We start from the raw sequence: 24,587 nt of genomic DNA, 5'->3' as shown, positions 1-24,587 counted from the left end.
TTCTTCTCAACTGTCCCATATCTCACTGAAACATTCAAAACTACTTAGTGCAATTTCCAATTTATAACCATATTTAAAATGTGTTCCAATGTTCATTCCTTAATTCTTTTAAGTCAGATTAGTTTTAAAGAGTAGAAAGTAACCCTTATAAATTTTTACTTTCCTTTCTCTTGAATGAATTTATTCCTGTGTATTTAAATTTTTAGCACCATTTCAGAATCACTGATGTACTTTATAACTCACATTTTCTTTTGAAAAACAATTTTCTTAATATTTCCCAGGACAACCTTTGTTCCATTCTGCTATTCCTCCCCTTGTTCCCTTCATCCCTGTGTAGTTCTGCCACGCACTTATACATGAAGTCCAGTATTAAGAATTGTTCCCTTGTGGTTGGTCTACTAGGTTCTTTTCTCCAGAAAAATGGGGATAAATTGCTAATAAGCTAGTTTAAAAAAAATGTATTTGTAGGAAAATCCAGAAATGACACAGTTTACTTTTTCTAATTTGTTCCATTTGTTCTTAATCATTACCAAAACGTTTGGTGACAGAAGCATTTCTCCATATTTCTTATAAGTTTGTTTCTCCCAAAATCAGTAAAATTTTTAACCAAATAATTTTCTAGTTTGACTGCAGCCAAACAGTTTCTTTCCAAGTCTCCCAATTGTTTAGTTACCATTCAAAAGTACTAATTCTTTAGCTCTTAACCTAAGGACTGTCCTTAGTTTGTCTCCAATTTAGAAAGTTACATTCTGGTTTTGAAATCAATTGCTTGCAAGCTAAAGACAGTGCTTTAAGAAAAAGAAAAAAAAAAGCCTGAAAAACAAACAAACCTTAGAAAACAAGTCAATTGTATTCACTCACAGCTTGTTTAGAAAAACAGATATAGTACTTTGATTGTTTCTTGCATTGTGACCCAGCACAAGTTAACTTAATCCATTTCTGCCTTGTTTCCTCACCTGCAAAATGGAAATAAAGTACCCCCTCACAAGATTGGCCCTAAGATTAATAATGATAACTTCTAGGTGTTGGCATTAACTTTATTCTTTGCATTATCTAAGGAAAGAGATATTTCTGAAAAAGTGAATAAAAGTAATATTCACTTCAGATAAATATAAAGTGATCTTTGGCGCAGCCAAGCACAAGAAATTCCTCTGGGAAATTAATTTTACATTCATTTGGCGTCAGATAAATCTGGGTTGGAAATGGTTTTCCTTTTTCGGAGAAAGTTACGATTGTAGTACTTAACCCCTCTTTCGGTCGATTTCCTCCCCTACAAAACCTGGATAATACCACTTACGTCAAAAGGTTGTAAAACTTAAATGAGGAAATGCATGTGATGCATCTACCAGCGGTTTAAGAATTTAGAGCTCAATAAATGATAATCACAGTAACCTGGTCATTAATTTAAAAAACATTTAAAGTTCCCTCACTACTAGGGATGCATAAAAGTTAATAACTCTCAGTCTTAGAAGAGTATAGAGCGTAATACCCAGAAAAACTTCCGAACTACTTTTACTAGGAACCAGCCTCGCAGTCTTCATTACTCCACCGGAGCCTTAACCTTACGACAATCAGCAGGTTCGCTCATGCGCAGTTACGCCCCCAAGCCCAGCCTCTTGCTCAACTCCGCGCCAAAGGTGACAACATGTGCGCCTGCGCTGTGACCCAGACCTGGCGCATGCGCTGGGTGGGACAGGTCGCATTGAAAACTATGGCGTGGGTACCGGCGGAGTCTGCAGTGGAAGAGTTGATGCCCCGGCTGTTGCCAGTGGAGCCCTGCGACTTGACAGACAGTTTTGATCCCAACGTACCTCCGAGGACTCCCCAAGAATACCTAAGGCGGGTCCAGTGAGTGATTTGACCCTGTGCGGGTGGGCTGGTTGTCCTTCCGCCCCTGGGCACAGCGCCCAGTGCCCCGCTTGACCCTTAAGTGTGATAAAGCCCCACCTCTGTTCCCGTCCCCCATCCACTGTCGGAACAACATTCCTTGATTACGTCTTTGCGTGAGCGAGTTTCTATGAGTTTAATTTTGTTAAACCTGATTACTTGTGATAATATAGGTGCTCTTAGATTTCTTCCACATAAGAAATTTTGCTTTCAGTCAACATAATTTCAGAAATACATTGTTTAGTACCTCGATTGCAATTCTGAACTTTTTTTCTGATTTTATAATGAACCATAGAAGTGGATCGCTTGCTTTACTACACATGAACAATAGTAATCACGTTTTTGTACTTATTTCTTATTTGTAGGATCGAAGCAGCTCACTGTCCAGATGTTGTGGTAGCTCAAATTGACCCAAAGAAGTTGAAAAGGAAGCAAAGTGTGAATGTTTCTGTGAGTTTTATTACCCGTCAGGGGATTTTTTTTCCCTCCCACAAATTAAAAGACCAAGGCTCTCCTATAGTGTCAGACAGTTATCAGTTACGATGTAGGTAAGATTTGACTACTCCGTACTAAGTTGTACTTTTCCCCCCAAACGGACAGCTGGCATTTACTGCCTCCAGAGAGGCTTTCAGTAACCCTGGCATTCGTGGAGATTTGCTCATAATACTTCAGGAACATGATCCAATCCTAAAGGAGTCTTTCAATAGGTTACTTATGCTATCCTTTACTTTTAAGGTACCTTTTTCCAGTTCATAATTATTATCAGGCTGATCTTTAATCTTAGTGTAGTTTGCATGTTTTGAATTGGACTGGGTTTTGTTTTTAAAAAAACAGAAACCCAAATATCACACTTTTCTACCTACTTGCCCACTGTGAACCTTTTCATTCATTTATTTATCCAACACATATTTTACTAAACAACAATATTGTGCCAGGCACTAGGAATACAACAGAGGATGAGACAGAAAATGTCCCTACCCTTGTAGAGTTTACATTCTCCTGAGGAAGACAGTAAAAAAAAAAACCAAATTAATTACATACTGCGACCATTGTTGTGAAAAAAAGTAACATATAATGACCAATAAGTAACTGGGAGAACTACTTTAGATAGAGTAGCCACAGAAGGTCTGTTTTAGGAGGTGCTATTTAACCAAAGGTAGGAGAGCAGCAGTTTTTAAATTGTGGTAATTCCTTTTTCTTTTATGTTTTAAGTAATTCCTTTATCTGATGTTTATAATCAGGAGATTTAAATTCAGACACTGTAACGTTTCATATAATTCCTTTTCAGAAGTTTTTAGTTGATGGAAGATGATATCTTGTATACCTGGCTTTTAAAAAGTGACCACATTAAGTTTTATTTCAAGGCAGTATGTGATCAGTTGTGACCTCTGTGCTGTTTTGGAAGGTAGAAGTAGCCCTTATAAAGTCAAGCATCTGAAATTATTTGAGTACATTCTGCTCATACCAAAATTCTTTATTTGGTTTATATCTCTTTGTTTCAAACTGTTTTGCTATTATATTCAGTAGAAAGGTAGGACTAGATTATATCTTCGAGTCTCATGTCATGTGGATTTCTTAGAAACTCCAACTATAAACCATTCCAGATTGCTTTTACTAAAGTGACTATATAAGAGTCTTTTCCTAATGTTTTAAACTCAGACGTAAATAGTAAAGTGAGTTGCCTCCTTTTTTACATCTGCAAAAAATACTGTCTTTCTTGTATCGTCTTATTTGCTTTATTATTCACTTTTCATCTTGATTCTGCTTTTACTTTGCAGAGGTATGAGATTCTAGTTATAACACTAACATTGATTCTAACATTTATGAACTGATCTCTAGCTTTCAGGATGCCAACCTGCTCCTGAAGGATATTCCCCCACTCTTCAGTGGCAACAGCAGCAAGTGGCACAGTTTTCAACTGTTCGGCAGGTAGGTGTACTTTAATCATTTAATCAAATTAAACCCCTCCCTCCCTCGGACTTACTTCTGTTCTTAGACTGTAGTTGGAAAAATTGGGGTTTCTAGTGTATAAAGATAAGAATATTCATGAATCAATTACCAAATTATTATAATCATTAGACATAATACAGTTGAACATATTTTCCAAGTTTTAGAATTGTTAGAATGTTGTGCAGCAATTGTTTTCTTTTGAGTTATCCATTCTTTGAAGATCATTTGTCTACCTTATCTTCCTTTAGAGTGTGAACAGACATAGAAGTCACTGGAAATCACAGCAGTTGGATAGTAATGTGACCATGGTATGTAAGTTTCTCTGTTTAGATTGTACAGTGTATAACTAATATAGTCCATATTTACTTCCAGTTCTTAAAGATTCACTTGTTTAATCCATATTATTTTCATTCTCTCCCATCTATCATTAATAGTAACAGTTCCATTATCTTAATAGCCTGAAAAGGATAGAGTCAGTAAGGCAAGTTATTTTTATGACAGTTTTAAGCTACATCTTGAGAGACTTTGGATTGGTCTTTACAAGTTTTTAAAGGTTCTTCTAGACATTTGCTTTTTAGGAAATTGAATGCATTTTCGGCATTTACGAAAAGATTGAATAAAGGCTTGTTGGGATTTTCCTCACGAGGTAATGGTGCCAGTATCAGTGAGTGACATTTTAGTAAAGCTGGTCATGCTTACTGGAAAGTAGTATTTCTTACTTTATCCTAGATATAATTTTAAGCTTTTTAGTAAATATGCTATATGTGGACTACTGGATAAAAAAGGGTGTTGGGGAAGAGGTGGATACATTGTTCCAGGACAATCCTTTTTTTTTTTTTTTTTTTTTTTTTGTGGTACGCGGGCCTCTCACTGTTGTGGCCTCTCCCATTGCGGAGCACAGGCTCTGGACGCGCAGGCCCAGCGACCATGGCTCACGGGCCCAGCTGCTCTGCGGCATGTGGGATCTTCCCGGACTGGGACACGAACCCGTGTCCCCTGCATCGGCAGGTGGATTCTGAACCACTGCGCCACCAGGGAAGCCCCAGGACAGTCCTTTTAACCTTTTAGGGAGTCTTATAGTTTTCCTGAGAATCAAATGAAAGGTATTTATTTTCAGAGGGAAAAAATGTACCTATGCATACAATTTTGCTCACAGTTTCAGGTGGTTCATAGATTTCAGATTTTAGAAGCTTCTTCTAGGCAGTGCTTCCTGACATCTTTTACACGATGACACTTTGGGATAAATGGAGGAGGCTGCTCCCATAGCCTAAACTACCAGCTGAAAGCTAAGAGATTCAGTGTAACCTCTCTATATGCTTCTGTATACCAGTTGGAAGCTCTGCTCTAGGAAAAGTGTGGTAGACACTAACATCACTTGCCCAAGATCATTTAACTCATAAAAGGTATAACTGAGATTCAGACTGAACTTTGTCTGACTCTAAAGCCTTTCACTGTGCTGTGAGGCCTCCTAGTAAGAAGAGAGAGAGGGCAGTAGGTAGGTAGATAATATTTTTTCTTGCTCAGTCTAAGGACTTTTTGGTACATACTTACTAATTCAAAAAGAAGCTCATTAGTAACATTATGACAAAATAATTTTGTCAAGAAAGAAATGACTGAACATAATTGATTCAATAAATGAAGATCACCCATCAAAACAGTAGACTATTACATAGCAATAACATATGTTCATCATGGCAGATGTAAACATTATGTAAATAATAAAATGAATTTTTAAAGCATGCTCTGATAGCAACTATGTAAATATGAACATTGATTGATCAATTGATCCAATCATTTATTAAGCACCCACAATATTTAATAATTAGGATTTTCAATGCTACCTGGAGCAGAAACAGTCTCTGACCAGTGGAGTGATGGGAAAAGATGAATTGTTCCAGGACAATGGGTTTTTATGTTTTAGGGGTCTCATATTCATTCTGAGAATCTAATGAAAGTGGTTTATCCTCGGGGTGGGGGAAAAGCTGCACATATATGTAAAATAATTTGCAAGGTGATGTGCCCAGATAAACCTATTGTGCTGTTAACTGAATCACTTTGCTGTACACCTGAAACTAACACAATATTGTAAATTAACTATACTTAAATAAATAAATAAATACATTTTTTAGGAAAAAGAATTTTTAATTGTTCTGTTAAGGTAGCCATATTGAACTGAATGGTCCTACTTTTTTTCATCTGACAATGTAGAATAAATCTACTCGTTCTTTAATTGGACAGCCCTTTCAGTATGTGGGGTATGTAATCATGTCTCCTTCCACGGGATGAACATCCTTCATTCTTATAAGCATTCTTAGTGTATTTTTTTTCCATACCAATTTCCATCTTTATCACCCTCCTTTGAACACATTCTTGCTTGTCAGTGTTCATTAAAGTATGATCCGAACTAAACATGTCCCATCTATGGTGTGACCACTTGGGTGCTGTATTGGTTTGCTAGGGCTGCCATAACAAAACACCACAGACTGGGTGGCTTAACAAACAGTAATTTATTTTCTCACTGCTTTGTGGGCTAGAAGTCTAAGATCAAGGTGTCAGTGGGTCTCTCTCAAGGCCTCTCTCTTTGGCTTGCAGGTGGCCGTCTCCTTGCTGTGCCCTCACGTGGTCTTCTGTATGCATGCCCATCCCTGATGTCTCTGTGTCCAGACTTCCTCTTCTTACAGGGATGCTGGCCAGATTGGCTTCGGACCCACCCTAACCACCTCATTTTAACTTAATCTCTGCTATAAAGGCCCAGTCTCCTAATAATCCCATTCTGGAGATTAGGGCTTCAACATACAGATTTTAGGGGCACACGGTTCAGTCCATAACAGGCTCTATATCTTTGTGTTGAGGTGGTGGGAATATGGAGGAATCCTCACTTCTTTTTTCACTGCTCAGTATAAAAAAAATATACATAGGAGTAAGTAAGTTGTTTTCTCTTTTCTTTTAGCCAAAATCTGAAGATGAAGAAGGCTGGAAAAAATTTTGTCTGGGTGAGAGGTTATATGCTGAAGGGGCTGTTGGACCAGCTGCAAGTGAAAGTCCTGGAATCGATTATGTACAAGTAGGTGATAATGTGGCTAAACAAACAGAGAAAGGTCATAATTTTGGTTCATGATTTAGTATAAAGACTCAGCAAACTACAACCTGGGGCAAATCGAGTCTGCAGATTTTTTTTGTATAGTCATGAGCTAAACATAAAAACATAATGGTTTTTATGTTTTTAAAAGGTTGTTAAAAATAAATAAATAAATAATATGTGACTGAGACAGTGTGTACCCTGCAAAGCCTAAAATACTTTCTGGCTCTCTACAGAAAATATTTGCCAGTATTTTCTCTTAGTTTATTGTATTTTTGACTTAAAAATTGGCAGCCTAGTTTCTAAAACAATGCATGTTTTAGCTGTTTAATAATTTTGTGAGTTAGGATTTTTTTTTTTTAATGATTAGACGTGGGTCAAACAATGAGTTATGAGTAGTCAGGGAAACAAAGGAAAACATATGACACAATTAGGTATTTAAAAATGCTTAGTAAATTGCATATTCTGGAGGTAAAATGCTGAGGGTATATTTAAATTTCACATGGCTTTATTTTAATCATAAATTATGTGGCCAGCTGCTTCTTGTCCTTCAGGATTCACCTGCCCTCAAGTTTGCAGATGTTCTTATGGAACCCACTGCACACATCTGCATTACTGGTAACTCCCTATACTATGTTGTTCTGTTCTGTTGAGTAGGTATTTATTGTTTTCTATGTGGTGCTACATTGTGTTTTTCCCATTTAAAATTAGTTTATCCTGCAAATGTAAAACCTCCAAAAATCACTAAAAAAGACCAAGACCCCAGTTTAAAAAAAAAAAGGCAATGGATATAAAGAGACATCTCACAAGAAGGAAATACAAATTGTTCTTATATGAGAAGATTCCCAAACTCACTTATAATAAAAATATTGCTTGTAACTCCACTGAGCTGGCATTTTTCAGATAACATACTGGTAAAGAAAGTTTGACACACTGTATTAACAAGGGCTGGGAAAACGGGCCCTCTTACACATGGTGGTGGGAGTGTAAACAGATTCAGATCTCTGAGGGAGCTAATTTAACACTATTTCTTATACAACATATGTTCTTTTGTATAATATCCCTAACGTATGTTACATTTCCAAATGTTTCAATTTTACAAAGAATTAATATATATTTATTTAGTTTGTTATTACAAAATACATACAAGTGAAATATATACCACATGAAAGAACCATTTAAGGACACAAGAGTTTAATGCATGTCCTCTTAAATTTCTCACAGGTCAGTACTGTTTTCATAATCAAGGCTCCCAACATTAAACTCCAAAGTACTTTTTAATTGAAGCAGATTAGGTTTGAAAGAACTCATTCAAGTGCCCTTAATTCCTGAAAATGTTAGCTTTAGCTAAAGATTTTAAGTGTGTACAACATATTAATATCATAGTATCATTTTTTTCAATTTCATGCTTTAACATCCTAATTACTAAAATCATTATTTTAAAATTTACATATTCAAATATCAAGACATTTTCTTGGGCATTACCAACATAATAGTTCATGGAATGTTTTATTGTAATGGACAATGAAAGAATTTACTTTTATCTATTTTTTGTTTTTAAAAAACAGGGTGTTGAGAAATTCACCAGTTTGAAAAAAATGTACCCCCTGCCTCCATAATACCATTTAGTAAATTTCAGTCTCATTTTTCTTTCAGATTGGTTTTCCTCCCTTGCTTAGTATTGTTAGCAGAATGAATCAGGTAAAATCTAATAAGAATTTATGCATTCTTTTGTTTGCAATGTTTGTTAAGGTATTTGAATACATTTACTGAATATTTACAGTATGCAAGACCCTGTCCTAAACTCTTTAACAGTTCTTATTTAATCTTCACTACAACCCTATATGGGAAATTATTATTAATATCCTTTTTTAAATAGAGGAGGAAACAAAATTGGAGATTAAGTTACTTGCAGTTGGTTTTTCAGCAAGTTTTAATGGCAACACTAGAATTCAATCCCAGGTTGATCTAATTTCAGGACTCATGCTCTTGATCATGGTGCTAAAATATTCACATGTATACATTTCAGTTATAAGTCTTAGATTCTGGGGTTTGAAATAAATACTAAGGTTAGATTGCTATTTCTAGTTCCAGATGTCCTACACACTTCATTAAGAATGAAATTTGAATTTCTTGGATCAAAAGGGGAGAAATATGGATTTTGGTTCTTCAGTCTTTCAGAACTAGGAACTCTGCTATCCATTTAAAGAGCAAATAAAAACTTTGATTGTTTTGCATTCACATAGCATTGGGTACCCTTGGAAGATAACAGTCATACTCTGTTGTAAATCATATACTGGCTGACAGTTTTACTTACTTGATCATTTACACTAAGGTACTGTAGTAGTTATACTAAATTTGTTGAGAGTGATTTTTGTAAGTGTCCATCTATATTTGCGTAAGCCCGCGAATATTTTCAACAGTTTGATAATTCTATCTATATAGCTTAAAACTGATCTTTCTCTAGCTAACTTAGTCTTTAGATTTGTACTCTGCTTTAATGAAAATAAGCTGAAGGTATTTATGCAAAGGTTTTTTTTTAAGAGTATGTGGAATTTTTTTTTAAGTAGTTCCGAACTAAATTAGTAGTTACAAACTAAATCCTAGGATTTAAACCAAGGTATTGATAATTGAAAGTATATAAGAATATTTGCCTACAAAGCCTCTTCTCACTGAGTGTGCCATCTAATCAAATTACTAAATAGAGTCACAGGTTTCTCTGGAAGCCTAAAGAATGAGGCCATTTTAAACATAAGAGTTGCTTTCTAACTGAACTTAATGAAACTCAGGTTGAACTTGTTAGTGTTGTATTACTAATACTGTTCTTTCATCTTTTTCCCCCCTCCTTTTTAGGCAACAGTAACTAGTGTCTTGGAATATCTGAGTAATTGGTTTGGAGAAAGAGACTTTACTCCAGAATTGGTAATACTGCATTTTTTTCTTTTCATAATGCAGACAAAATTTATATACTTATATATAAGATATGGCTTTACATTATTTATATATATGTCATATACATACAACTATATGTGTAATGCAAGCAATGGTTGTTTGCAGTAAAATAAGGAAATTACACTAGAATGTAAATCAACATACTACTTCCTTCATTGAGATAGTCTTGCATTGGGGAAAAAAAGTCAACTAAATAGTTGATTTATATCCTGGGAGAAGCTGCTTATCTTGTCACAGATCAGTAACAAACAGACTGGCCAGTCTGCAGACCCCATTTCAAATAACACTGACCTAAAGAACTTTGAAATGCATTTTCTAAAATGGCTTTGAAATCCAGTTCACAAAAGCATATCAGAAATACCAATAATGGCAAATATACGTGCCAGGCATTGTTCTAAGGATTTTATATATAATAACTCCTTGAATCCTTTGATAACCTATGAGCTGTTATTTCCATTTTACAGATGAGGAAACTGGAGCACATGGGAATTCAGTAACTTGCTTGAGGTCACACCGATTATAGCTGGCAGAACTGAGACTCATGCCCTGGCAGTCAGGCTATACTCTCAACAACTGTGCTGTATTACCCCTCTATTTTATTGCTTTACACTCACAGCTTACTTTTCCCCTTCAAAATTGGGTAAATTTGGTAGACATTATATAAATGAATTACCCACTTAATCCTCTAATAAGAAATTTTATTATCCTTTGGAGTTATAATTTAAAAAACATATTTTTCACAATTGAGGATATTTGCAAAAGAGTGTATCTGAGGCTCCAAAACTTCCTGTCAAAATAGATGATATAATATTTGCCCTCCAGAAGCTTATAGTCTGCTGGGAGAGACAGATAAAGCAACATTACAGTACAGTGTATAAGTTTCCCAGCCTGCTATTCAGCCAGGTGGCTTAGATAAGTCTCTTCCATAAGTGTAATGATTATATTCTTTATCACTGGATTTTCATTTTTTATTTTTATATTTTCATTCTTTTAAATCTCTACCATATAACATGTAATTTTGAAGGGGAAAAAAAATCCATGCTTAAATCACTGTTTCGATTGAGTGGTCAGACATGTCTTTTACATAGTTGTTACTAATGTATATATTCTGTTTTTTTAGCTCACATTTCACATATATATTTCTATATGATAATGTAATTCACATAATTGCTGTTGTCTAAATGTCTGTGGTTTACTTTGATTCTCATTATTGACCATTTGGATTCTTCCTTATATTTTACAATCATGACTAAATTATAAACATTTGTACTGATTTTCTTTTTTATTATTTCTCAGGATATTTCTAGAATAGAATTATTGGATCAAGGTTTTGTAAACTTTTGTTACATCCTGCTTGCTTTACAGAAGAATTGAACCCATATATAATGACATCAGCAATGGATCCTTAAATTTCTCTTCCCTACAACCCTACTTTAAGTTGAACCTTATGAAATTACCCTTTTTGTAGGTTAAAAACATTTGATTTTCAACAATTCCATATGGTTCAAGCTATCACTTTATAATTTGTTTTGGTTTTTCAAATTTAGTAAATATGTAGTAGTACTTCAAAGTAAATATAATTTATGTTTCTTTCGTTATCAGTGAAGCAAAACTTTTTCCATGGGTTTATATATTAGCTACATCTTCAATAGATAACTTGGCTCATATTCTTAGGCTACTTTTTCATTGGAATCTAGATATTGAGCTTTAAATTCTATATCAGTTCTTCCTGTCTGATAGCAGCGACCTTTTAGCAGTATTATTTATCTGACGTATTTTCCTTCTCTTCCTTTAGTCTTTATTTTTTTAACTCTATTGTAAGATTTTTGGAACTTTCTTTTTTTAGCTTTTAAAGATTACCCACTCAAGAGGTGATAATTTTGGCTTTTCCTGTTAATTTAATGAAAATGTATTACCGAAAAGTGTGGCTATATTTGCCAGAGGAACCATTAAAGTGTTTCTGAACCAGTGATAGCTGATTTACTAAATTTTAATCTGATTAATCCTTTGAGTTTTATTTTGAGTAATCTGTCTTTTAAATCAACAGTGTTCAATTCCTCTAAGTAACCATACCATTAGAACTCTAGTACTGAGAATACCAATGTTTAAAAAAAAACCTTGTGTCACAGGAAGTTTGCTTATCATAAACTAGCAAAAAGTAAAAGGGACCTTTTAATTATTTCTTGGGATTACTTGTCTAATATTTTTTGAGAAATACCACCTTATTTTGCCAACTAAGTGTGATGTTATTAAAGAAGGTTTTCAGCTATTTAGTTTTGCTTTTATTTTTTAGTATTGTCACAGTGTGCTCACTGACTTTGAGAAAAGGAATCTTTCGGTATAGATACATCTTAGACAATCAGTAGAGATTTAGGCACCTTCTAAGTGTAGAGGCCATTTGAATACCTGAATGCCAGCTTTATATTGTAAATTTATCCCAGAAAGTTTGAGTCAAGTTTAAATGTATACCAGCTTTTTTCGTGTAGAAGAGAGTCCCACTCACTCTTTATAAAAGAAACCTGGATGTGAATCTTTTTTTTAATGTTATTTTATTTTTTTTATTAATTTTTATTGGAGTATAGTTGCTTTACAATATTGTGTTAGTTTTTTGGATTTCCTTCCCATTTACGTCACCACAGAGCATTGAGTAGAGTTCCCTGTGCTATACAGTAGGTTCTCATTATCTGTTTTATACATAGTATCAATAGTGTATATATATATATATATATATATATATATATATATATATGTCAATCCCAATCTTCCAATTTATCCCACCCACCCCCAGATGTCAATCTTTTTGTTTAAGAAAAAGTCTTATTGATTTAGGGTTGCTTGAGGAGCTAACTTAGTGTGTTACACAAATTGCTATTTAAACTTTGTTCTAATATTCTTCAGGTTTCCCCTAAAGTGATGTGTTGCTCAGAATAAACTCAGTCATATATACTGCTGGTGGAAACATAATTTGATATGACCTTTCTGAGGTACAATTCAGTGATTATAAGTTAAATTTATGGTGCAGTTTGCTTACTTATTACTTTTTAAAATTCTATATAGGGAAGATGGCTTTATGCTTTATTGGCTTGTCTTGAAAAACCTTTATTACCGGAGGCTCATTCACTGATTCGGCAGCTTGCAAGAAGGTGCTCTGAAGTGAGGCTTTTAGTGGTAAGTTCAAACTTAATATTTCAAATCAGAAGCACTCACCAATTTATGTGGTGGTAAAGAACGATTTCAATGAAACAGGAAAACATGGAGTATTTGATTAGTCAGGATTAGATTTAGTTACATAATAGAAGAGTCCAAAATAACAGTAGCTTAAATAAAATGTAAGTGCTTTTCTCAGACAAAGGGAGTCTGAAGGTAGGCAGATTAGATCTAAGGTGGCAGCGCTCCAGGCCTTTGAGTTCTGCCACATGTGACTTCCATCCTCAAGCTCACCTCATAATCCAGGATGGCTGCTGGAGCTTCAGCCATTTTATTTCACTATAGGAAGCTGGAAGGAAGAGAAGGTCATCCCCTGCAAAGAGCCTTCCCAGAGGTTCTACAAACACATCTGGCCAAAATAGCTCATTGGCCAGAATTTAGTCACATGGCCATAAGGAACTATGGGAAATGTTTACTTTAGTTGGGTGACAGTGTGCCCAGCTAAAAATGAGATTCATTTGCTAAATAATAAGGGGAGTCAAGAAGCCAGAGTGGTCAACTAACAGTCTGGCATAATAATTGTTTTGAATTTCTCCAATCAGACCCTTCCTCTAACTCATACCTGCAGCATTACAATATAAATTAATTTGATGCCAGACTAAGTCCACTTCTGATTTTTTTTTATTCCTTTTTACTCCTCCACAAAATGTATACTTGTTCATTGACTACCCAAAATATTTTCATTAAATATCCATGATATGGCACAAACTAACTTATATGGCCTGTACTCTGAGCAAAATGTACTTGTCGCTCATTAAATATTCCCTAAGCTGTGTTCCTAGACTTTACTCCCTCTCCAGAAGTGCCTTTTCACTCTCTTCTAATCTGCATCTATATACCATTTACTTTTCACAGTCTGGCTCATATCCTATCATTTTCTGTGATACTTTCCCTAATCCTCACAATTAAAAATAATCTCTTCAATGATCTGTTTTTCCAGTATGCTTTGTATCTTTTTTATGACACTTAACATATTTTTCCTTTAATTAAAGCTGATATGGATATTTCCTCCTCTGTGCCATCAGCAGGAAGTATGTCTTATTCATCTTGTTAAGTTCTTGGCACATAAAGGAATTGAATATGCTGACATCATTGGAGTGTGTCCCAAGTTTGAATAATGTATGACATGTCTGTTATAACATTACTCAGTGATTTATTTTGACTATTCCTTGAAATGTATAAAAATAAATTTCATACTCTGTAAGACTACCTTCCATGTGTCTTAGGTCTGTCATTTTAACAGATATTTAAAGTGAACTTTATAAAATGTATAGTTCATGAACTACTTCCATCGTAATTGAGAACTCTGTTCTGGAATATTTTCTTTGAAGTATTTTTATATAATTTTTTTCCCTTCGTGCCCAGTTAGGACACAGGGTTTTTTTGCTCCTTTACTTGGAACCAGGAAGAAGATCTCTCCCAAGTTACCCTCCTTAGAGCCCTCAACTCTTATTTCTTTTCAGGACCTATTCAGGACCTTTCTTTAAAAGATGATCTTAGATGTTTCCCAAGGAATCATTAACTCTACAGTTTCTCCTTTTTCTTTGACATTTTCTATTTCCCTGTGATTATTTCTATCCTCTAATAAAATGCTCATGTTTTCCATCTTGAAACTTGTTTCAAAAATATTAAGGGATAACAGACTACATTTTAAACTTTTTCTTTTTCTTTTTTTTAGGACAGCAAAGATGATGAGAGGGTTCCTGCTTTGAATTTGTTAATCTGCTTGGTTAGCAGGTAAGTAATCCTTGGCTTCTTGCTTTATGATAGCATTATTAATGGTGGTAGAGAGTATTGTTTCCATTTTACAATGAGGAAGTTGAGGTATAAGGAAACAGTATTGTGTTTTCACAATTCCCTTTATTTCTGTTTTTTTTCTATAAATAATGCTGCATTGAAGATCCTTGTACATACAGCTCTATATTTTCCAAAGGATAAATTCCTAGAAATAAGTTAAAGGGCTTGCATGTACTTCTTTTTTTTTTTTTTTAATTTTTATTTATTTATTCATTTTTGGCTGTGTTGGGTCTTCATTGCTGCACGAGGGCTTTCTCTAGTTGCGGCAAGGCGGGGCTACTCTTTGTTGTGGAGCATGGGCTCTAGGCGCACGGGCTTCAGTAGTTGCGGCACACGGGCTCAGTTGTTGTTGCTTGCGGGCTCTAGAGCGCAGGCTCAGTAGTTGTGGCACATGGGCCTAGTTGCTCCACCACATGTGGGATCCTCCAAGAACAGAGCTCGAACCCGTGTGCCCTGCATTGGCAGGCAGATTCTTAACCACTGTGCCACCAGGGAAGTCCCAAGGGCTTGCATGTATTTCTAAAACCGATATATTTATTGCCAGTTTGCCTTCCAGAAAGATCATACCACTCTGTTCCCACTAAAGTGTCAATGAGAGTGCCCGTTTCCTGTTCAGCACTAGGCATTTTCAGTTGATATAAATATTTCCATTCTGATAATAAAAATACAAATTATTTTTATTTGCTTTTGTGTGATTATCAGTAAGGGTAGAATATGTTTTATTGCAGTTTTTTTAAATTGCTACTGTCCTTTGTTCATTTTCAGTCAGGGCATGTTTTTATTTAGTATACATTTGATTTTATTGCTTACATTAAAATTTCACCTGGAATTTATTTGAAAATATCTTCATATTCTAAATTCTTGTGTGTGTGTGTATATATACACACACATTTATTTTAGGTCTCTTTCTGGACTTTATATTTTTCTTCATGGGTCAGTGTTTTTATTCCAATACCAATAACTTTTCAAAGCTTTATAGTATTTTTAATATAGGGAGGGTAAGTAATCCTATGTTCATTTTTCCCTCCCCCAGACAAGATACTTTTTTTAGAGTGTACACACATTCAGCATGTAATTTCTTTCTTTTTTTTTCTTAAACACCTTTATTGGGGTATAATTGCTTTACAATGGTGTGTTAGTTTCTGCTTTATAACAAAGTGAATCAGTTATACATATACATATGTTCACATATCTCTTCCCTCTTGCATCTCTCTCCCTCCCACCCTCCCTATCCCACCTCTCCAGGCGGTCACAAAGCACCGAGCCGATATCCCTGTGCCATGTGGCTGCTTCCCACTAGCTATCTGCCTTACATTTGTTAGTGTATATATGTCCATGACTTTCTCTCGCCCTGTCACAGTTCACCCTTCCCCCTCCCCATATCCTCAAGTCCGTTCTCCAGTAGGTCTGTGTCTTTATTCCTGTCTTACCCCTAGGTTCTACATGACATTTTTTTTTCTTAAATTCCATATATATGTGTTAGCATACAGTATTTGTCTTTTTCTTTCTGACTTACTTCACGCTGTATGACAGACTCTAGGTCTACCCACCTCATTACAAATAGCTCAATTTTGTTTCTTTTTATGGCTGAGTAATATTCCATTGTATATATGTGCCACATCTTCTTTATCCATTCATCTGATGATGGGCACTTAGGTTGTTTCCATCTCCGGGCTATTGTAAATAAAGCTGCAATGAACATTTTGGTACATGACTCTTTTTAAATTTTGTTTTTCTCAGGGTAAATGCCCAGTAGTGGGATTGCTGGGTCATATGGTAGTTCTATTTGTAGTTTTTTAAGGAACCTCCATACTGTTCTCCATAGTGGCTGAACCAATTCACATTCCCACCAGCAGTGCAAGAGGGTTCCCTTTTCTCCACACCCATTCCAGCATTTATTGTTTCTAGATTTTTTGATGATGGCCATTCTGACTGGTGTGAGATGATATCTCATTGTAGTTTTGATTTGCATTTCTCTAATGATTAATGATGTTGAGCATTCTTTCATGTGTTTGTTGGCAGTCTGAATATCTTCTTTGGAGAAATGTCTATTTAGGTCTTCTGCCCATTTTTGGATTGGGTTGTTTGTATTTTTGTTATTGAGCTGCATGAGCTGCTTGTAAATTTTGGAGATTAATCCTTTGTCAGTTGCTTCATTTGCAAATATTTTCTCCCATTCTGAGGGTTGTCTTTTGGTCTTGCTTATGATTTCCTTTACTGTGCAAAAGCTTTGAAGTTTCATTAGGTCCCATTTGTTTATTTTTGTTTTTATTTCCATTTCTCTAGGAGGTGGGTCAGAAAGGATCTTGCTGTGATTATGTCATAGAGTATTCTGCCTATGTTTTCCTCTAAGAGTTTGATAGTTTCTAGCCTTACATTTAGGTCTTTAATCCATTTTGAGCTTATTTTTGTGTTTGGTGTTAGGGAGTGATCTAATCTCATAATTTTACATGTACCTGTCCAGTTTTCCCAGCACCACTTATTGAAGAGGCTGTCCTTTCTCCACTGTACATTCCTGCCACCTTTATCAAAGATAAGGTGACCATATGTGTGTGGGTTTATCTCTGGGCTTTCTATCCTGTTCCATTGATCTATCTTTCTGATTTTGTGCCATTACCACACTGTCTCGATTACTGTAGCTTTGTAGTATAGTCGGAAGTCACACAGCCTGATTCCTCCAGCTCCGTTTTTCATTCTCAAGATTGCTTTGGCTATTCAGGATCTTTTGCGTTTCCAGAAAAATTGTGAAATTTTTTGTTCTAGTTCTGTGAAAAATGCCAGTGGTAGTTTGATAGGGATTGCATTGAATCTGTAGATTGCTTTGGGAAGTAGAGTCATTTTCACAATGTTGTTTCTTCCAATCCAAGAACATGGTATATCTCTCCATCTATTAGTATCATCTTTAATTTCTTTCATCAGTGTCTTATAATTCTCTGCATACAGGTCTTTTGTCTCCCTAGGTAGGTTTATTCCTAGATGTTTTATTCTTTTTGTTGCAATGGAATGTTTTCTTGATTTCACTTTCAGATTTTTCATCATTAGTGTATAGGAATGCCAGAGATTTCTGTGCATTAATTTTGTATCCTGCTACTTTACCAAATTCATTGATTAGCTCTAGTAGTTTTCTGGTAGCATCTTTAGGATTCTCTATGTATAGTATCATGTCATCTGCAAACAGTGACAGCTTTACTTCTTCTTTTTCGATTTGTATTCCTTTTATTTCCTTTTCTTCTCTGAGTGCTGTGGCTAAAACTTCCAAAACTATGTTGAATAAGAGTGGTGAGAGTGGGAAACCTTGTCTTGTTCCTGATCTTAGTGGAAATGCTTTCAGTTTTTCACCATTGAGGATGATGTTGGCTGTGGGCTTGTCATATATGCCCTGTATTATGTTGAGGAAAGTTCCCTCTGTGCCTACTTTCTGCAGGGTTTTTATCATAGTTGGGTGTTGAATTTTGTCAAAAGCTTTCTCTGCATCTATTGAGATGATCATATGGTTTTTCTCCTTCAATTTGTTAATATGGTTTATCACATTGATAGATTTGTGTATATTGAAGAATCGTTGCATTCCTGGAATAAACCCCACTTGATCATGGTGTATGATCCTTTTAATGTGCTGTTGGATTCTGTTTGCTAGTATTTTGTTGAGGATTTTTGCATCTATGTTCATCAGTGATATTGGCCTGTAGTTTTCTTTCTTTGTGACATCCTTGTCTGGTTTTGGTATCAAGGTGATGGTGGCCTCGTAGAAGGAATTTGGGAGTGTTCCTCCCTCTGCTGTATTTTGGAAGAGTTTGAGAAGGATAGGTGTTAGCTCTTCTCTAAATGTTTGATAGAATTCGCCTGTGAAGCCATCTGGTCCTGGGCTTTTGTTTGTTGGAAGATTTTTAATCACAGTTTCAATTTCAGTGCTTGTGATTGGTCTGTTCATATTTTCTATTTCTTCCTGATTCAGTCTTGGCAGGTTGTGCATTTCTAAGAATTTGTCCATTTTTTCCAGATTGTCCATTTTATTGGCATAGATTTGCTTGTATCTCTCATGATCTTTTTTATTTCTGCAGTGTCAGTTGTTACTTCTCCTTTTTCATTTCTAATTCTGTTGATTTGAGTCTTCTCCCTTTTTTTCTTGATGAGTCTGGCTAGTGGTTTATCTATTTTGTTTATCCTCTCAAAGAACCAGCTTTTAGTTTTATTGATCTTTGCTATTGTTTCCTTCATTTCTTTTTCATTTATTTCTGATCTGATTTTTATGATTTGTTTCCTTCTGCTAGCTTTGGGGTTTTTTTGTTCTTCTTTCTCTAATTGCTTAGGTACAAGGTTAGGTTGTTTATTCGAGATATTTCCTGCTTCTTAAGGTGGGCTTGTATTGCTATAAACTTCCCCCTTAGAACTGCTTTTCAGCATGTAATTTCTTTTTCTACAGTAATTATGCTAATGATGATAAATAACACTTACTTGGCAATTTGTGCCAGGCATTTTTCTTAGTGCTTCAAAATAGGAACTCATTTAATCCTTAGAAGGTAGGTACTATTATCAGTTTACAGATGAGGAAACCATGGCAGAGGGAGGTTAAATTACTTTCTTACCATCACAGAACTAGTAAATGGCAGAGCTAAGATCCAAACTCCAGAACTAAGCCCTTAACTATGCTGATCACAAACAAAATTAATACCTACCTCACCTGTTGGTAGTAAGAATTAAATGAGAGGATGCCCTAGGCACAAATATACTGTATCTCTAATTCTTAAACCAACTCAGGGTTTTTTTTCCTTTACATATGGGACACCAGTTCATAAAGATTAAGTATCGATAATTGATGGTTCAGTAAGCTAGTACTTAATGGAACCAGAAACTTAAATATATCATCTGACTGATATTTTATAATATACAATTATGAGAGAAGAAATGTCCAAGTGTATTGGGTCATGATTTTTTTTTTTTCCCCTCAGAAAGTTAGGTAAAAATGGAAAAATTCTAGGACAGAAAAGTTCTAGGACAGTTCTATAGACTTCACTTAGGAAAACTTATAGAAGGTTATTATAGCAAGCTTGGAAAAAAGATAACATAGGCCTCGACTCTTTGCAGTAACAGCTTCAATGTAAGTATCTGTCATTGTTATGACAGAAAACCCAAGAGGGTGTTTTACTGTTGGTTTTGTTTGTTTGGGTATCTTTAAGGCAAGAACTGCTAATTCATAGAAATACCTCGTTATGTGAGTGGGATCCCATTCAAAAAGGATCCAGTAACTGTTAGCTGCCTTAATTGTTTTACCAATGGTAATTATTTTTTAAAGCTTCTTATTATGGAGTTGTTTAAACCATAAAAATGTTGTAGAGTAAACCCCCAAGATAAATCCATAACCCAGCTTCAACTGTTTTGTGATTGTATTTTAAACAAATCTCGGACATGTCATTTCTCCTGTTTTAGTGTATCTAACTGATAAGGGCTTTTAAAACACATGACTGTAGTATTTGTATCACAAATTTATTGAATAACTAATAAATTTCAGAATAACTCCATAGTATTGTCTGATGTCCAGTCCATGTTTCATGTTCCCTAATTGTCCCAAGAATGTCTTTTTACATTCGAATTGTTCAAATCAGGATCCAAGTGCAATGCACTCATTACATTTGTCTAATATGTCTCTTAAGTATCCCCATCAACCTCTTGGGTTTTTCTTGCCATTTTCTTGTTGAAGAAACCGTGTCCTTTGACTTGTAAAATTTCCCACATTTTGGTTTTGACAGCTAACTTCATGATGGTATTTAATGGTTCATCTATCCTCCATACTGGTAGGTAGGTCTAGAGGCTTGATTATATGTAATGTGTATGTTTGTTTGACAAGACTATGTGTGCTACTGTGTCACATCAGGAAGCATATAATGTCTAGTTGTCCCACTTTTAGTGGTGATAAAGTTGACCATCGCATTCAGGTAAAGGGATATTGCAGTCAATATTCTTTTTGATGCTCAAATTGTTCCATCTTTGGACAGTGGGAGCCCCTCAGATCAATTCCTATGCTTTTTGTTATATAACCTTAGTGGTCTTTTTTATTTTACGGCTTTCTTCCTTTCTAGTATGCCAAAATGACTCAGATGTATCTTGGACACTTGGCTCCAGATCTGGAATCAGTCTTTTCTTTTCTCCTAGGAGTGCTGGTTCCTGTTTTAAAGTAGAAAATGGTGTCTAGAGTCCACAATTTGGACATTAGGGAAGCTAGTTGTTATTCATTTGGTCATTGCATTTAGACTGAACAGAGCTAGGAAGTTATGTAGTTTTTAGAAAGAGAAAAATAAAATCATGAGTTCAAATTAATATTTCAGTTCTAAGTTAAGACTACTTGATTTTTTTTTTTTTTTTGGCGGTACACGGGCCTCTCACTGTTGTGACCTCTCCTGTTGCGGAGCACAGGCTCCGGACGCGCAGGCTCAGTGGCCATGGCTCATGGGCCTAGCCACTCCATGGCTCATGGGCCTAGCCACTCCATGGCTCATGGGCCTAGCCACTCCACGGCATGTGGGATCTTCCTGGGCTGGGGCACAAACCCGTGTCCCCTGCATCGGCAGGCGGACTCTGAACCACTGCGCCACCAGGGAAGCCCGACTACTTGATTTTTATTTAATGTTTTATTTCTGTTCTTCTATGCTCAAAATTCTGGTTTCTAATAATATTAACATAATTTTTGGCTTTATCCTGTAATAGTCACATAATAGTTTCAGAATAATACTAACAATATTACTGATAATAAAACTATTGAAATCAGTTTAAGAATTCTTTTTTTTCTTGGTTGCTTTACAATGTTGTGTTAGTTTCTATTGTACAACAAAATGAATCGGCTATATGTGTGTGTATATATATATATATATGTATATATATATATATATATATATATCTCCCCTCTTTTTTTTGGATTTCCTTTCCATTTAGGTCACCACAGAGCACTGAGTAGAGTTCCCTGTGCTATACAGTAGGTTCTCATTAGTTATCTATTTTATACATAGTATCAATAGTGTATATATATGAATCCCAATCTCCCAGTTCATCCCACCCCCCTTTCCCCCTTGGTATCCATACGTTTGTTCTCTACGTCTGTGTCTCTATTTCTGCTTTGTAAATAAGATCATCTATACCCATTTTTTCAGATTCCACATATATGCATCAATATATGATATTTGTTTTTCTGACTTCACTCTGTACACTTAAAAAATTCTTTGCAGTTCTGTTTGTCACTGGTATGTCTCACTAGGGATATCAGAACATCATGTTTAAGATCACTTGAAATTATTCTCCTCTGTGTGGTTATGCCACCAACCTAGTATAGGAGAAGGTTCATTTGGTCATTTTCTGTTTTTATTTAATCTTTTATAATTTCATAAAATATTTACATTGTTCCAAAGTTAAAATTATAATTCAAGGTACATTTTGGAGCATTTTAGAATCCACCTTTATCCTCTGTAGCATCTTTTCTCCCTTCTGTAGTTATCCATTTTATTGTTAATTTTTGATTTATCCTTCCATTCACTGTTCCTTTAAAAAATATAAGCAAATATATATAAATATATCTGCATTTCTGCACATGCTTACAAAACATAACATACTAAGCATTCCATTCTGTACCTTGTTTCTTCACTTAATAGATCCTGGAAGTCACATGGTAGCAGTGCAGATATTTCCCTCATTTTTTTTTTTGTTTTTTATAAAAGCCTCATAGTCTTCCACTGTGTAGATGTATCCTAGTTCATTCAGTCAGTCCATTTATTGATGAATATTTGGGTTGTTTGTGGTCTTTTACTATTACAAGTAGTGCTGCAGTTAATATTGTTAAGTATACATTAATTTTTTTTTAATTGGAGTATAGTTGATTTACAATGTTGTGTTAGTTTCTGGTGTACAACAGCATGATTCAGTTATCCATATATATATTCTTTTTCAGATTTTTTTCCCCTATAGTTTATTACAGGATATTGAATATAGTTCACAGTGCTATACAGTAGGACCTTGTTTATCTATGTTGTATATAGTAGTTGGTATCTGCTAATCCCAAACTCCTAGTTTATTCTCCCCCGCCTTTCCTCTTTGGTAGCTATGTTTGTTTTCTGTATTTGTGAGTCTGTTTCTGTTTTGTAAATAAGTTCATTTGTATCATTTTTTTATAATTAATTTATTCATTATTTTTGGCTGCGTTGGGTCTTCATTGCTGTGCACGGGCTTTTCTCTAGCTGCGGCGAGCGGGGACTACTCTTCGTTGCGGTGCGCAGGCTTCTCATTGCAGTGGCTTCTCTTGTTGCAGAGCATGGGCTCTAGGTGTGCGGGCTTCAGTAGTTGTGGCTCATGGGCTCTAGAACACAGGCTCTGTAGCTGTGGCGCATGGGCTTAGTTGCTCTGCGTCATGTGGGATCTTCCCGGACCAGGGCTCAAACCCGTGTCCCCTGCATTGGCAGGTGGATTCTTAACCACTGTGCCACCAGGGAAGCCCTGTATCATTTTTTAGATTCCACATATAAGTGATATCATATGGTATTTGTCTTTCTCTGTCTGACTTCACCTAGTATGATGATCTCTAGGTACATCCATGTTGCTGTGAATGGCAATATTTCATTCTTTTTTATGGCTAATATTCCATTTGTGTGTGTGTGTGTGTGTGTGTGTGTGTGTGTGTGTGTGTGTGTACACGACATCTTCTTTATCCATTCATCTGTTGATGGACATTTAGCTTGCTTCCATGTCTTGGTTATTGTAAATAGTGCTGCTATGAACACTGGGGTATGTGTATCTTTTCAAATTAGAGTCTTCTCTGGATATGTGCCCAGGAGCAGGATTGCTAGATCATATGGTAATTCTATTTTTAGTTTTTAAAGAAACCTCCATACTGTTTTCCGTAGTGGCTGCACCAATTTACATTCCCACCAACGCTGAAGGAGGGTTCCCTTTTCTCCACACCCTCTCCAGCATTTGTTATTTGTAGACTTTTTGATGATGGTTATTCTGATCGGTGTGAGGTGATACCACATTGTAGTTGTGATTTGCATTTCTCTAATAATTAACAATGTTGAGCATCTTTTCATGTGTCTTTTGGCCATCAGTATGTATTCTTTGGAGAAATGTCTATATAGGTTTTCTGCTCATGTTTTGATTGGGTTGTTTGTTTTTTTGTTATTGACTTGTATGAACTGTTTGTATGTTTTGGAAATTAAACCCTTGTTGGTCATATCATTTGCAAATATTTTCTCCCACTCCATAGGTTTTTTGTTTTGCTTATCGTTTCCTTTGCTGTGTAAATTCTGTTTTTCACCAGGTACTTTGACCAACGTGACTTAGCTGATGAGCCATCCTGATAATAGCTGATCTCTCAGGGATAGAAGATATTTGTAATGAAGACAGCCCGAGTCTGAGGAAGTGCAATGCCAGTTCAAGTACTGATTGCATCACATCTTCAGCACTATGTGAAGTGTCTTCATCTTAACCTGTGCAACTCAAGTTGATATTCAGAAGATAGATTGTGTTGGTATGAGTATCTGAGGTATCTTTGAAAGATGTTACCCAGTTTTTGCTGAACAGTTTAAATAGTTTTCTGTAATCACATGCTTTTAAAACAAATTGAATGATTTATTGGTGAAGCATCCTGCACAGAAACTGTATGACAAAATTGTACAGAGGTCGTTGGTGCTGTTTCATTGTTTATTCACATATACACATATAAAATTTTATTGAAAATGTG

The 24,587-nt window shown here is 35.4% G+C and overlaps 1 protein-coding gene across 2 annotated transcripts; it reads left to right on the top strand.

Moving 5' to 3' along the window:
• Positions 1-1,708: 1,708 nt before the first annotated feature.
• Positions 1,709-24,204, top strand: GEMIN2 (gem nuclear organelle associated protein 2). 2 transcript variants are annotated; one of them, XM_065872275.1, is made up of 10 exons: positions 1,709-1,848; positions 2,253-2,337; positions 3,727-3,816; positions 4,086-4,145; positions 6,788-6,901; positions 8,573-8,617; positions 9,770-9,838; positions 12,926-13,036; positions 14,754-14,812; positions 24,165-24,204. In XM_065872275.1, the coding sequence occupies exons 1-10, from the start codon at positions 1,712-1,714 to the stop codon at positions 24,202-24,204; spliced, it is 810 nt and encodes a 269-aa protein (XP_065728347.1). In that variant the 5' UTR covers positions 1,709-1,711. The 2 variants fall into 2 exon arrangements, with proteins under 2 accessions (XP_065728347.1, XP_065728348.1); XM_065872276.1 differs by lacking the exon at positions 8,573-8,617.
• Positions 24,205-24,587: the final 383 nt, after the last annotated feature.

The sequence above is a fragment of the Phocoena phocoena genome, chromosome 2, assembly GCF_963924675.1.
Source record: "Phocoena phocoena chromosome 2, mPhoPho1.1, whole genome shotgun sequence".
NCBI lineage: Eukaryota > Metazoa > Chordata > Mammalia > Artiodactyla > Phocoenidae > Phocoena > Phocoena phocoena.
This window is presented reverse-complemented; position numbering and strand designations above follow the sequence as displayed.